Here is a 14,036-nt window from a genome sequence, read left to right as displayed (position 1 = left end):
ATATGTACTCAACAGAAAGCATCTTTTGATTTAATTTCTGTGTAACTGTTCATAAGAAAAGCCCTGCTTCTTTTGCAATTATACTACCTGGTACATATGGGTCTCCAGATTCAATATTTAACTATATCTTACCAATACTGAATGAATAGTTGTGTGTAAACCAACTTAAGCATGGCCATAAAATGAGACATTATACATGTCCAACAGCAAGAAAACTTAAGTTTCATTTAGCAGGGAAGACCTCTGGGAATATATAGGAAATACCTCTGTCAAAATATTCGTCATGTTACATAAGTAAACAGACTGTCTGTGCAATACTGCTGGTTATTTTTTTTGCTTATTGCCTCAGGCTGTATAAAGAAGTTTATTAAAAGTCTGTTTGCACACACAGGCACATCTCTCTCTCCCATGGCATTACAGCAAAACCTAGATCACAGACAAGAGAACTATTCTGATATCTTAAATGCTACATTAATAAGTTTCATAAGGGAATTTGGTTTGTCATTTCAATGTCTGCTGAGCACAAAGGAGAAGGCTTTATGTTGTTAGGAGCCATTTCAAAACACAGCATTCTTGGTGGTCTCAATAGACATCATACATGCATGGTATGCTAACTTTCCTCATAACGTTGCAGATGTCTCGGGTCAGTAAATAGGGGTTTCCTCCTTGTGACATCATATCCCAGAGGCCCCCTTTTGGTTGTGGAGGACAAGAAGCAGCTGGAGGTCTGGTACTCATTCGCAATACCAAAACATGGCCCGGGAGCCTCCCCCACCAAACCCCAGCCGTGCACCATTATGTGGAGACGTGTGCTAATGGTCCACAGTCTGCTGTCTAAATAAACAGACCTTGAAAATATCCTACCCCAGCAAGTTCCAGCAGTGGATCCAACACATCCTGGCTGCAAACCCACACAGTAACTTCATTAATTCTGGTGCAGTTTATTTCCTTTAGTCTAAATTCAAATTAAAGTAGTTCATCTGTAGACTGCAACTCACTCACGTCTTCATTCATTGAGACTGTAACCACTTTTTACTATCTTTCCACTTTGCCAGTGGCCAGTCCTTGCTCAGTGGTAGGTCACACTACCTTCATTGGCTCCATCAGGATCACAGAGTAATAACGTAGGATTAGACAGTTATTCCCTGCATACCTGCCCTAAAAACAGGGTCCCATGGCTTATGTACTTTCTTTTTTTGGTGGTCTACCTTCATTGTTTGACAGTTTGTGTAAGCATGAACGTGCATGCACATACACACATGCACTGACACACAAACACACAATAGGTAATAGAGTGAGGACTAAAGAGATAGACATCCTGTTTATAGTGAACAGAGGTATATGGTGAGATGAAAAGTCATTTTCTGTCTGTCTGTCTCTCTCTCTCTTACACAAACACACACAAACTACACACAGATGTACGCACACAGCAGCCCCCCATCATTTCCCTTTCAATTTCACCAGTGATGAAAAAAAAGGAAAAAAAAAAAAATTATCAATCTCCGCTTCACCAGTATTCAGCTCAGCTTAATGCACCTAAATTGCACCAATCATGCTCCTATTCTAAATCTGTGTCTATGAAAATGATTGTTGAGGCTAAGGAACCTTCTGATGGAAGGGCTGTGGGGGGAACATACTTTTGCCAATGATTTGTGGTTACCTAGGGGACTAGAACAAAAGAGCATCAGTGAAGCACATTATCTTGTCATGCATGCGGTGTTCACATGCCATTAGGGCATGTGAACATTGCCACCAGGGACACTAACTATGAAACAGTTGGTAATTTTCAGAGGAAAAACACAACATTATGACATTATTGTAGTGATGATTTAAGTGTTGCAATTGCGCTGCCATTTAGTTTTAAACAAAAGTAGACATGGAGTGCGTTACTGAATTATTTTCAATCAATGCGGATCTAAAATGACCAGCCGAGTGTCTAAATGTGGGCTTGTATCTCCATTTTGATATTGCAGAATCTGTTGCCAGATAACATAAAAAGCCACATGTGCTGATGTTATTAAGAGGCAGATTTTCAAGTCCTTTAAAAATTGTGCATATGAATTATCTGCAGGAGAAAGTTTTGAAAAAAAAAAGCCTTTATGCTTTAGAAATCTGAACTCCTGATTTCCAACATTTTCTATCTCCGTGGTCATGGAATCCTTTCACTTGCTAGTCAAGAAGTCATTTAATACCTGATCCTTTGGAGACGCAAGTTGTGTCTCTTTACAGTGTTACATTTTATGATTTGGCTTTGGTTGTATTTTGTCATTTAATATAATTTAATAAAGTCTTAGTTTGCCAGGATTTTCCTATTTGGCAAATATGTTAGTAACATCCTTAAAATGTTGAAATAAAAAAAAAAAAAAACTCAAAGGCCGTTAGAAAGGCACGACTTCGGTAACCCAGCACTAACGGTTACTTGCTGACATACAAATGTGAATTCAACTTTACATGCCAGTGCTGAGCTCAGAAGAAAGGAACGACAGGGCAAGAGAGTGGCGCATTAGTTAAGTGAGTAGAAAGTAAATAGCTTCCATTGCGCACAGGTTTTTAACGTTTGAATATGTGCATGAGATAGAAAGAAGAATGAAGGAAAAAAAAAAAAAGTGACTCATATACATAGAATAATTTTGTCATTGTAATTATTTAGCGGTGATGTACTGGTCAGACGTTTAACAGTGAGTTATAAGCGCGCTTTGAGAATAAAAGAGTGAGCCACCAGAAAATTTTGTAGAACAAACTAATTGTGCAACAAATAAAGTCAACATTTAAAATCACAAAGAATTGACCATTTATCAAAACGCAACATTATTTTAATTGCATAAACATAAAGTATTTAAAACAAAGTAAATCAATTCCATTGCTTGAATCATAGTTTAGCTCCAAAAGCCACATCTTTGCAGTATGAGAGTGCATATCATTGATCAGACGGCTGCAGGTTTTGTCTGAAAGTTACATAAGCTGACTTTTTGCAGGGAGGTTGCTGGCAAAAGACTCCTGACTATAAACAACTCAAGTCAGAAGTAAAGGTACCAGCAATGCTTTTGGTTAGTGTAACTTCAAGCAGGATATTTATAGCTGCTCCATAGAACTTAGTGTTCAGCAAAACCAGCTCATGGGGTTACTGTGAACCTCCCAGATGTTTGTATAACTTTCTATCCTGCTGTAATTCATATTCATATGGCTCATTCTGTAAATAAGATCAGGGTCTTTGTCAGATCTCCCTTATGAACAATAGCCAGCAAACCATCTCTTCCGCTGCTCATTCAATTAATTAAATTTCACAGGCAGTGCTCCAGTCAGACATTCAGTGCACACGTGGTGCACATTACTCAAGAAAAATACCGTAGTGTGTCTTGGTGTCGGGATGACGCAGCAATGAGGTCTGTGGTTTTAATTCGTCTGGCAGCCGCAGGAGTCAGGGAACTAGCTACTTTAGAGTTTGACTCCGGAACATCTCAGCAACCAGGAAATGCCCTCCAGAATACCTGACAGGGATTCTGCCACCGTATCCTGCACCTGTTTATAGAAAGAGAAACACAAACAGAGCTTGAAAATCTGGGACACATATTGACACTGGGTGGTTATAAATGCAGTAGAGGCCTTTCAGTTAACCAAATATCAAACACTTACCATCCAGGGGTTAGCCAGTTGCGGTAAGCCGAGTCTCTTCGCCATGTCAACACAGGGAGTTCGACACCTGGCCCTGTTTCTGTATGCGCTATTTTGCTGGCTGGTGGTCATAACTGCTTGTGGTTCTTCTCTGGAGACACAGGAGAGCACCAGCAGAGGTCTGGATGTGGAACCCCCGGCAGAGCTCAGCACAGCCCGGATCTGAGCCACCTCGGACATCGATCCACCTGTTTACGACACGCTCGTTCATGCCAATGTGCTGTGCTGGTCATTCAACAACCAAAGTGCACAAAGTGACGTGGTAGAAGCAGAAGCTACAAATTTAAATGCTTTATCTCACCTTTCCCTGGCTCTGCATTGGCTACATAGATGAAACCATCCACCACTTGGCACACCTGCTGGACCTGAGGGGCGGGGCTGTAGATTGGGTAGCCTGAGTCGTCTGCTCCATCACAGGTAAAAAGTTTATTACTGATGCTCTGCTGCTCCACTCTGGCTCTTTCCCTCTCTGCCCTGCAGACAGACAAGGTTTAATGACTGTGAAACATCCACAATAACATGCAGAGAAAGATAACAAACAAACGCAGCTAATGTGATAACTTTAAATGCTATGAGTTTACCTGTTGGTTGAGTACAGAGTCAGGATATTAAATTTATGTTGGTTGTTGAACATGTAACTGATCCCTGAGCCGACACCTAGGATAAAAGAAGGTTCATTAGCGGCTAGTTTAGTTATATTCTTGGGGTATCTTTGCTGATAGTGACAAGTTAGATAATAAATATGGGCCAATACTGCCACCTAATGGTAGGTAAATAAACCTACAACAAGTAAGATAAAGTTATTTGTTTTACAATAATTTGTCACCTGATTGAGTCTATGTGTGAAATTCATTAATATAGTATTTGTCTCAATTTATAGTTTGGATATACAACAATTGGATCCCAGTGACAGCCTCTTTTTAAGAAGAATCTGGATTTATTTATTTTTTGATTCAAGGTAGTTAGGATGTTAAAGATTAAAAAGGACCAGGAGAAGTTTATCCTTCATCACCAGCACTCAACATCAAATTTATCTCACCATTTATCTGTCTGTGTGGAGTGCCAGACACAGGAAGCACATCTGGGGCATACATGAGCCTTGTGACCAAAGAGACATCCAGGTGCTCCATGCCAGGGCCAAACATGGCATAACGTGGTTCAGACGATGGCACCAGAGACTGAAGAAATGAAGTCACAAGCTGATACGCTGGTCGTGAAGGGAGCCACTGCTGTCTGCAGGATGGGCAGCCTTTCAGGTATCTGTTGAGGCAAAAAAAAGTCGTCAAAAAAACTTTCTGTCCAACAGTTACCAACTGATCCCGATACAGGAGAAGAGAAAAAGATACCCACTCTGACATGTAGTCAAATTTCGATTCCATCCCTTTGTCCTCCCCTTCTTTTCTATCATCCAAGTTCTCATCTTCATTGACAAGTGGTACATCCAACAACTCCAGTTGGGGCATGGTCACATGATCAATGGAGGGCCAGTAGGGCATGTCCCTGAGCAGGAAATATCTCCACAGTAATGGATCTCTAACCATGGCCCTCCAGTACCGACTGGTGGCTCCCAGGCGGCAGATAACAGCAGGAGACAGAAGGGTCATAATCAGGAACTGTAGGTCCACCTTTTGGGGGACAGGCCATTAACAAGTGAGTCCATATTCACTATATGGACTCACATTAACAAGTGAGTCCATATTCTGGTATGTGCCCACATGACAAGCTGGATGCTGTGTTTAATTCATTCTGTGCCCATGAGAAGTTTAAGCTCTAATTTATTACATAGTCTGAACAATTGGCCTAACACAAATATCTCCACAGTTAAGCTAATGGACAACAAAGCATAACAGTGTCATGGAGACAGCAGGAAACAGTGGACAATCAATATCAACAGATCTGTTATAAGATAATTATATGTTTTGTGTGATAAGAGATAAAAATCTTCACGTGTACGCCGTCAGATAAACGTAATGGAGGAAATACAATATTTCCCTTTAAAAAGCAGTGGAGTAGAGGCAGGAAGCTCGAAGAAATGTGTTTCATTTCACCACACTGACCTCTGACCCCGCTTGTCTCACTTACAGTAATATGAGTTTTTTGTTGTTGTGATTTTTGCCATTTGTACGGAGAAATAGAGTCGAAATTGTTAGAATGTATAATTTCGCCCTACCTCCATGAATGAGATGTTTAAACACAGACATAAAAAAAAATTGACCTCAAACCATTGTCGTTTAGTTGACTAAAGGAAAAATATTCCCTCTTATGAGTCGTGTTTGTCCTACCGGTAAGCTGTCCAAAAATCCCAGCTGTGGCTCTTCTTCTTCCGTGTCTGTAGCAGGCTTCATGTCTTCTTTGACACCTCTACCACTGTTTGGGAAGTACCTGTCTCTGAAGCGTTTGAGACTGCGGATCACTACAGACTCGCTGAGCTGCTGGATCGTTCCTGCCATGATTTCTGATGTGTGATAATAATGTGCAAATAACTGGTTAAACGGTGCAGTGAGTGGACTCGAGAGAAGTCAACAAACAGAACGTGTCCCTATCACTGTCACACTTCCTTAATGCTGGCGATAGTGCGGCATTGTGGGTGATGTAGTTCTACAATAATCTGTAGCTGATGTGCAAACTGCAAATTTTTAACTGTAATGCAAAATAAATGTGTTTTTTTCTTAAAACAACGCGCGTGTTTATTGTCAACGAGGACATAAAAAACAGAAAATGATTTTTGTCCAAACATCACAGATTCTCTACTAATAGTTATACTATCAAAGTTACTCAAGTGGCAGAAAAATGGAACTTGCAATAGATGGGAATACAAGTGGCGCATTACAAAGCTGGTATGAACAAATCTGAACATACTTCAAATGATCATGAATACATCATTGTCAAACTGTTTTTCAACACCTTTCTTAGCCTCTTGTGTGTATATGTTTATACACACATACATATTTAATGTATATGCAATTATAATATATTAAAAGCATAACAAAAAATGGCAAAACAATAAATAAAATGTTACTGTGCAATGTCTCGTTTCCAGCTGGATTATCTTTAAACTTGTAACAATCTTAAAAAATGGAAAAAAAGGTCAATTTTATTAATAACCTTTTTATATTAATATTAATGTTATTATAACACATTCTTAGAGCAAAACAAGTGCCCCAGTCAACAGTCTGTAATCAGGATGATAACTGCTTTTTCAGCAGGACAGGGCAAAAAATTATTCAACAGCCTCCCCTGCAGCCCCTGCCAGTTTTACACCACCAATCTTATACTTTCTAACCTCTCATTCACTTGCTTCGGCCAGGAGCCGATTGGAATCGGATTAGGTTGCCTGTAGACACTGATCCAAAGACTCCTCTTCACATACTCCTTGTGCCTCCCCTTAACCTTCCACAACATTACATCCCACCTGATGGGTTCAATTTTTATTTGGGGTTGACACACATTTGAATACTGAACTTAGATCTGTGCCTGAGGGCAACTTCAACACAGGAGCATCTTGGTTCACTGTAAAATACTAAGGATTTCCTTGGCATTCTCCGTGTTCCAGCCCTGGCCCTGCAGAGGGCCCTCGCAGGCAAGCACATATTTGTTGAGGATCTGAGTGCCAATGTCCCGAAACTGGAGCCGATCTTCTTTCCGATCCATTGTGTCAGCACTGCAGTCTTCATACTTGACTGCCCAGAAACACATTTCTCCAATGTACATCATCGTCAACAGGTGTGTGTCTGAGAAGATGCCTGGGCAGAACATATGCAGGTAGTGAGCATGATCAAATGCAGAGCAAAAGTTTTTGTTATTCAAAGATAAGTGATGACATATTTACCTTCAGACAGGAAGCCTGCTGTAGCAGTGTCATGGAGCACCACCCCATCATTGAGCTTCACAGAGTTTCTCACCTGCAGCATCCGCATCAGGTAGCGCACACCTTCTTGAATACACTGGATAAAAATATCAGAGACAGATGAGCATTAAGCCTAATATCAGCATACCAACAAAAAACCTTGTACACTATTGTTTTCACCAAAAAAAAAGGTCAATTTGTGGGGCAGAATCAGTCAAGCCCACATCTTTGTTTATAAATACAACTTACTGAATCTACTTAGATCTTTTCACAGTATGGTACCTTAAGGAATGTATCCTTGTTTTTCTTGATCCACTGTTTTCGTTGATGAAGGGTGTGGCAGTACATGTACAGCAGAGCTCCACGTCTCCAATAGAGGCATTCTAACAGCTCGAGCCCCAACACAGACTGCACCTATCATAGAGCAAAGACATGAATAGTGATGTCACATGATGACTTAGAAGTAAATGTGTGCAAAAATCTGTTTTATGAAACCATAAACCAGAGAGAAAATTAAAGTGAAATAGACATCATACTAGGAATATGTGATAATCAAGCAGTAGGTAGGACCATTTGTGTTTATATGTCTTTTATAGCCTTCCACATCTTTTTCCTCAGATATCAAACTATATATTGGACATTGGTGTTCTCTCTTATCCTGATTTCATCCTAAACACTTTATTGATCACATAGAGTAGAATGAGATAGTAACATCACCACACAAGATCGTTTTGAGACACATATATACATACCTCTTGTGCTGGTGCTAACCTCCCTGCCAAAACTTCTGGCTCGGTCAAGTCTTGCAGAAGCTGCTGGATTTTAAATGGTGAACAGTCCTCAGGGAACTCCTGGTCCACCAGTTTATTCTCTTCATAAAATGTGATGTCAAGGATCACCTAAATGAAAACAAATATATAAACACACCTAACAATGAATACAATGTGAAAAAAACTATAACATTTTCAAAACTACAATAATCTGTTAAAGATGTCAAAAATAGTTACCTCCCTCCTTTCATTAAATTACTTAATTGAGTTCTTCATTAATAAGGTTGATAAGGGATGAAACTGTAATAATATATCTGCCAGGAAGTGGTAGCCACAGCTGTAGCCTCTTCTCCAAACCTTGCTTTTTTCAGTCAGAGGTTTAGATCACTTCACAGACCACCTTAACCAAAGTAGTTAACAGTGTGTAGCTAATCACTGACTTTAACATACCCTTGATTTTCCTTGATCTACCCAACCTTTTCGACTTTGTACCCAGTTAAGTAACTATTTAACAGCTTGGGCATACATATTCACTCCAAATGCTAAACTGAAGGGCCACTGAAAGGCCAAAGGTGTGTCGTATATAGGGGTAAAACGAAAAATAAGCCACAGCAATTTTGGTAATTTATTATTTGCTTATGTCATCAATTAAGCAAAGCTACCAAGCATTTGCTGGCTTCGCTGTCTGAAATTTGAGGATATTTCCCTGAGTTATATTTATACATAACTGAATACCTTTGTATTTTCAGCTCTTAGTCAGAAGCAGCGTGTCATTTCAAGATCACCTTGACTGCAGGAAGATTGAATTGGGAAATTTCACAAATTTCTGATATTTTGTAAACTAAATGGTTAATTGAAAGAAAAAAGAATTAGATATTAATCACCCATGAAGCATCTCTAGACAATTAATAAAGTTTGATGGGATGAAGTACCTGTGTGTAATCCTGAAGCAGCTTGGAAAGGTTGCTACTCTCCCCTCCTTGTCTGTAATAGCTTTTCAACTTGTCTAGTATGGCAGACGCATTCTGTAAATAGTCATCATCTATGGAAGAACGATATGTTAACATATTACCAATTGCATATCTATAATCAAGACAGGTCATCTTCAACGGTACACATTTCCGGCTACTGTGGTTGATTATTGGCGTTTTATATTTACACGCATTGTTTCTGCAAAACAATTCGTTAGACGCAAAAGCAGAAGACGGTTTACCGTTACGGAGTGAAAGGCAGTGTGACTATGCGACAAAACAGTATACAATCATGGCAAGAATTGTGGACTAACATTTTCAAGCGTATGATAAAGTTGACATGTAGTGAAAATGTGAAGATAGAAATTATTATTTAAAAAAAAATGGCAATGTTACTTGAACAATTTACTCTCAGCACTGGTTTATTTAGCATTACGCAGCATCATGTTTCAGGGTCAGCTAAACGTTTGTCAACAATCATGCATTTTAGCTAACATTAGCGAACTTACGCTAGCCGTTAACTCGCAACACTATGTTTTCAAAAATAATCACCAGTCAGTGAGAACACGTTGTTATATAGTTACTGAGTTAACGGCTTAGCACCCATTAGTTAACTGCTAGGGTGAGTATCATTTGTCAACATGCAACATTTCATCAGACAACAGCTGTTGTTATGGTTGCAAGCTACGTTAGATAACGTTAGCTAGCCTGCTAGTTGGCTAATAAACTGAACAAGAATGTTAGCCACGCATACGAGGTGCCAAGAATGGTCACAAGAGAAAAAAAATAACAACGTCTTATCGATACCTTGCTTTTCAGCTCTGAGACTAGAACACTTGATGTCTAACTCAAATATCCTTCTCTCCAACTCGAAACCTTGTCGCCTGTAGTCGTCGGCCATGACTAAAACTATTCGTCACGTGAGCGAGGGATCATTCACGTGCTCGTAGATGTCATGTCTGTTTCCAAGGCATCAGTGTTTCTGTGAATGTGCGCGCGCCGAGAGTAACTTTACACTCGAAGTATACCGTTTAATCATCGCTATTGCCGTAATGTTTATTGCATTACTTTTTTTACCCTTACATTTTTAAATAACGTTAAGGTTAGCGCGTTTTAAAATACACATCAAATACTTTATAATGGCGTAATGGTGGTGAAAGGGTTAAAGTTAAATTAGCTTGCCGGCTTGCTGTGTCTTCCCCTTCCCCTTTATGCAAGTCCAGCCCATTGACACACCAGCCAATGTCATCGTGGCGCTGACTGTTCTGTTAGTGAGCTAGCAGCGCTAGTACCCACATTTTGCGACTGTGTTCAGCCTGCATCATCTGTCGTCCACCGGCTAGAGCTTTCACTCTGCTCCCCGGCTCATCCCCCGTGTGTAGCCTCAAAACATGGCGGCCCTCAAAGCTTTGTGCAGAGCGGAGAATATAATCTTCAAAAACCTCTCAGGTCCCTACAGAACCAAATTAAACCTCGTTAACCACCAGTTGAGCAAGGTCGGTATATAAACGGTAACATTAATTAGTTGTAGAAATAAGAAGGTTGAATTGAGATTATTGCAAATAAGTGGGCAAAGATTAAAAAGTCATAATATTATGAGGCCTTTATTTTCTTTGTCGTCCAGCATTTCAGTACAAAGTGAACTAAATCAGGTAATTTACCTATCTTTTTCTTTTTGTTTAACTTAAGTTTACTTTTCGGTTATATCGTGAAGTGACCTCAAGCTGTCAGTTACTTAACCTCAAAACATTTTTATGAAATCTCATTTTGCTGTAATATTACAAACCGATGATAATTTAAAGTCATGCATGATGTGAATTAAATCATTTCAGGTCATATGTCATTGCGCGTATCAGTGACTTGAAACGCATGATGAACATTAGTCGAACAAGCAGCCTGAAATGCAGCATAGCTGATAACGTTCAGTGCCAAGGTGTGCGTGTGTGTTGTTGGTGAAATGTTTGCTTAATCCACCCCTACCAGCATAGCTTTGCAGTATTAGTAAAACGTGGTAATCAAAGTGATATCTGAGCTGATACGTAAGTAAAGAAACAATTTTAGGAAATTCTCAAAGGAGCATGGAAGTTTTTCCTATGCATAGGGGACATGTACGCTTATGCAAAATGCATAAGGGTTTCAAAATCTTACCTTTGGTCTCTGAAATGCAGAAAGCTGTACAATGAAAGGACAAACAAATCAGCAATGTAATGTTGACAGGAATGGGAGAAAGTAATGATATGCATTAGTCATTTTATGTTGTTAAATTCTGATCAAGACAGTGTCTGTAATGTGTGTTACGGATGAACAAACAAAAGGAACTTCCCATTTAACATCATAGGCTACAACATGTACTGTCAAAATTGACCTCAGTGGCTTCAAGATTTTACTGCAGTTGGTATAATAATGTCAACCTTTATCTGGGCAACAGTAACAACTGACCTTACATAAGCTGATCATGACTTGATGCCTTTCTCCTTGTAGTTCATAGAGAACTACAGAACTTTTAAAATGGATAGTCAGTTATTTCATTTTGTCAAGTAGTGTGCAGTTTCCTCCTCCTCCACTGTCTGACCAACAGTGCTGTAAATAGTTCAGTATTTAAAAAGCATCCAGAAATCTCAAATATGTAATATCAGATGTCAGCATTACAGATAATGCAACTGCAGTCCACATAGTCAGCACTGTAATACTAAAGAGTCTGTATAATGGGTATTTGGAGGTCGCTCATGATTCCAGTCCCCTGTACTAGTGTCTGGGAAATGAATAGTGGTAAAACACAACTAAATGTCTTGGAAAATAGTTTTGAAAAAATTGGTCCCAGCACCACAGGTAGAATTTTCATTGATCTCTGTTGACACAGAAGATTTTAAATTTGAGTTGTCAGCTAACTCTGTTGGGCTTGGACTCTTGGCTGTGGGCTCCCCTAAATCTCCACATCTTTTGTTGTAGGATTTGCTCTGCAGATCTGCTTATCTTTCCCTTCTTCAACTGAATGAACTAGATCAACTATTTAAACTGTACATATCAGCTGCCCTCAGGCATTGGTCTTTGAACTGCTACATTTAAAACTTTTAAACATTAAACTGATATTCTTTTTTCCAGAATCACTTACAGTGGGTTTGTGCTGTTGACTGAGGTCTTTTTAAGAATAAATTAAAACATTGTCTAAGGTTTATTTGTACCTCTTGTTCTACTTTCTACAGATCTGTGGCTGTTACTTGTCCACCTCTAGCCAGAGAAGTTCACAGTTCTACTCAGATCCTGCAGAGGCGGTAAAAGATATCCCAAATGGAGCTACCATTCTGGTGGGAGGTAAGATATATGTAAAAAACAGACTCAAAGTTGTAGGGCATACACAACCACAGTGACAGTGATGGCAAATTAGCACAGCACCACTTCATAGCAAATGGAGCTTAAACTCTGTCAAGCATGCTGGTTGATTACCGTCCACACACAGAGCACACACAAATCCCACAGCTCTTATTTATAGTCAAGTTCAGAGTGACATTGTTCAACATTTTTTCCACTGTGTCACATGTCTGTCTGATGGGGAAAAAACAGACCAGCAGAAATCAGCTTCACTCAATGTAGTATAAGAAATATTTAACAGCATGCTATGCACACTGGACTGGAATTACCTGGAGCTTGATCCAAGGCTTACCATGTTACTGAACTTTTGGGTTTCCCTGTGTGATTTTGTATTGGTTCGTGTATATATATATATATATATATATATATATATATATATACACACACACACACACACACTATCCTTGGTTGTTTCCATATTTTTGATTTATTATACATTTTATTTTTTGTGTTCCAACTCAGGCTTTGGATTATGTGGTATCCCGGAGAATCTTATCAACAGTTTACTGAAGACGGGTGTTAAGAGTCTCACTGCTGTCAGCAACAATGCAGGGTAAGTATGTATGTGCATAAAGCATCTGTTTCACCAGAAGGTGTGCATTCAAGAGTTGAATGAAAATAAAGTTCAGTCTATGTTCAAAATCTTGTATATACAAAAGGCCAGATTCATCACTAGTTTTTGATATTAAATATTGGCGACACATGTATTATTCCCTAATAAAAAAAAGTGATATGTCTAAAAAGAGTGATGTGAGAAAAGTTGGATTCAGTTTTATTTTTTCAATATTAGGAAAAATAAAATAAGTATGTACTTTCCAGTTACAGAACACATACAGTTTCATGAGGTCAGCTACTAGTGTCGGACATATGCTTTACAGTCTTAGTTGTAATTGACAAATGACAGCAGGGGCTGTCCGAAAGAGGATTCAGAGAGTGAGACGCTCCCTTGCTGCTCATTCTCCAGCTTATCTTTCTTTGTCTTGATGTGGACTCATGGTGGAGTCTCTCACTTCACATCACTACAGACCTGTTTTAAACTCACAGTGGAGAGGTATTGTTGACCTTGTCGCTGTGTCTTCAGACAGGCAGCGTACGCCTGGATACCCAGATGTTAGCTTCTGATAAGTTATCAGAGCTGCAGGCACAAGTGAAAGGTGTGTTCAGTGGTCAGGTGATTGTGTGTATATCTAGACTGGAAATTCTTTCTGGCACATGGCAGTCAGCTACTGCTGACCATAATGCCCTTTGTTATGTGTTCTCTCTTTTTATTGCATTCTTTGTTTTGTAGTGTCTCAACCTAGAGATGTAGCAACTTATTCTGCTAAGCACTGGGTTCATGATTATATATTAAAGTCTGAATAAAGATTATCCTTGAAAGAAAATCATTTCGTTTTTGAGGGAATACAA

At 39.3% G+C, this 14,036-nt stretch overlaps 3 protein-coding genes across 3 annotated transcripts in view; 1 reads left to right on the top strand and 2 right to left on the bottom strand.

Moving 5' to 3' along the window:
• Nucleotides 1-2,791: 2,791 nt before the first annotated feature.
• On the bottom strand, nt 2,792-6,250 carry fbxo4 (F-box protein 4). The gene is made up of 7 exons (XM_056375664.1): nt 5,955-6,250; nt 5,023-5,297; nt 4,712-4,932; nt 4,254-4,329; nt 3,974-4,146; nt 3,634-3,860; nt 2,792-3,519 (listed from the first exon to the last, which is right to left on the bottom strand). Exons 1-7 carry the CDS (start codon nt 6,120-6,122, stop codon nt 3,436-3,438), a joined length of 1,224 nt encoding a protein of 407 aa, XP_056231639.1. The 5' UTR covers nt 6,123-6,250; the 3' UTR covers nt 2,792-3,435.
• Nucleotides 6,251-7,087: 837 nt separating this feature from the next.
• On the bottom strand, nt 7,088-10,223 carry rimoc1 (rab7a interacting mon1-ccz1 complex subunit 1). The gene is made up of 6 exons (XM_056375665.1): nt 10,068-10,223; nt 9,222-9,331; nt 8,272-8,418; nt 7,802-7,933; nt 7,502-7,616; nt 7,088-7,415 (listed from the first exon to the last, which is right to left on the bottom strand). Exons 1-6 carry the CDS (start codon nt 10,159-10,161, stop codon nt 7,180-7,182), a joined length of 834 nt encoding a protein of 277 aa, XP_056231640.1. The 5' UTR covers nt 10,162-10,223; the 3' UTR covers nt 7,088-7,179.
• Nucleotides 10,224-10,481: 258 nt separating this feature from the next.
• oxct1a (3-oxoacid CoA transferase 1a) overlaps nt 10,482-14,036 on the top strand; it is a 44,345-nt gene continuing 40,790 nt past the window's right edge. The window contains exons 1-3 of the mRNA XM_056375663.1: nt 10,482-10,756; nt 12,464-12,572; nt 13,092-13,182. Of these exons, the coding sequence (XP_056231638.1) occupies nt 10,652-10,756; nt 12,464-12,572; nt 13,092-13,182 (305 nt within the window). The 5' untranslated portion in view covers nt 10,482-10,651. The remainder of the gene's footprint in view (nt 10,757-12,463; nt 12,573-13,091; nt 13,183-14,036) is intronic.

The sequence above is a fragment of the Seriola aureovittata genome, chromosome 5 (assembly GCF_021018895.1).
Source record: "Seriola aureovittata isolate HTS-2021-v1 ecotype China chromosome 5, ASM2101889v1, whole genome shotgun sequence".
NCBI lineage: Eukaryota > Metazoa > Chordata > Actinopteri > Carangiformes > Carangidae > Seriola > Seriola aureovittata.
Note: the sequence above shows the minus strand (reverse complement) of the source record. Positions and strands in the feature narration are given on the sequence as shown.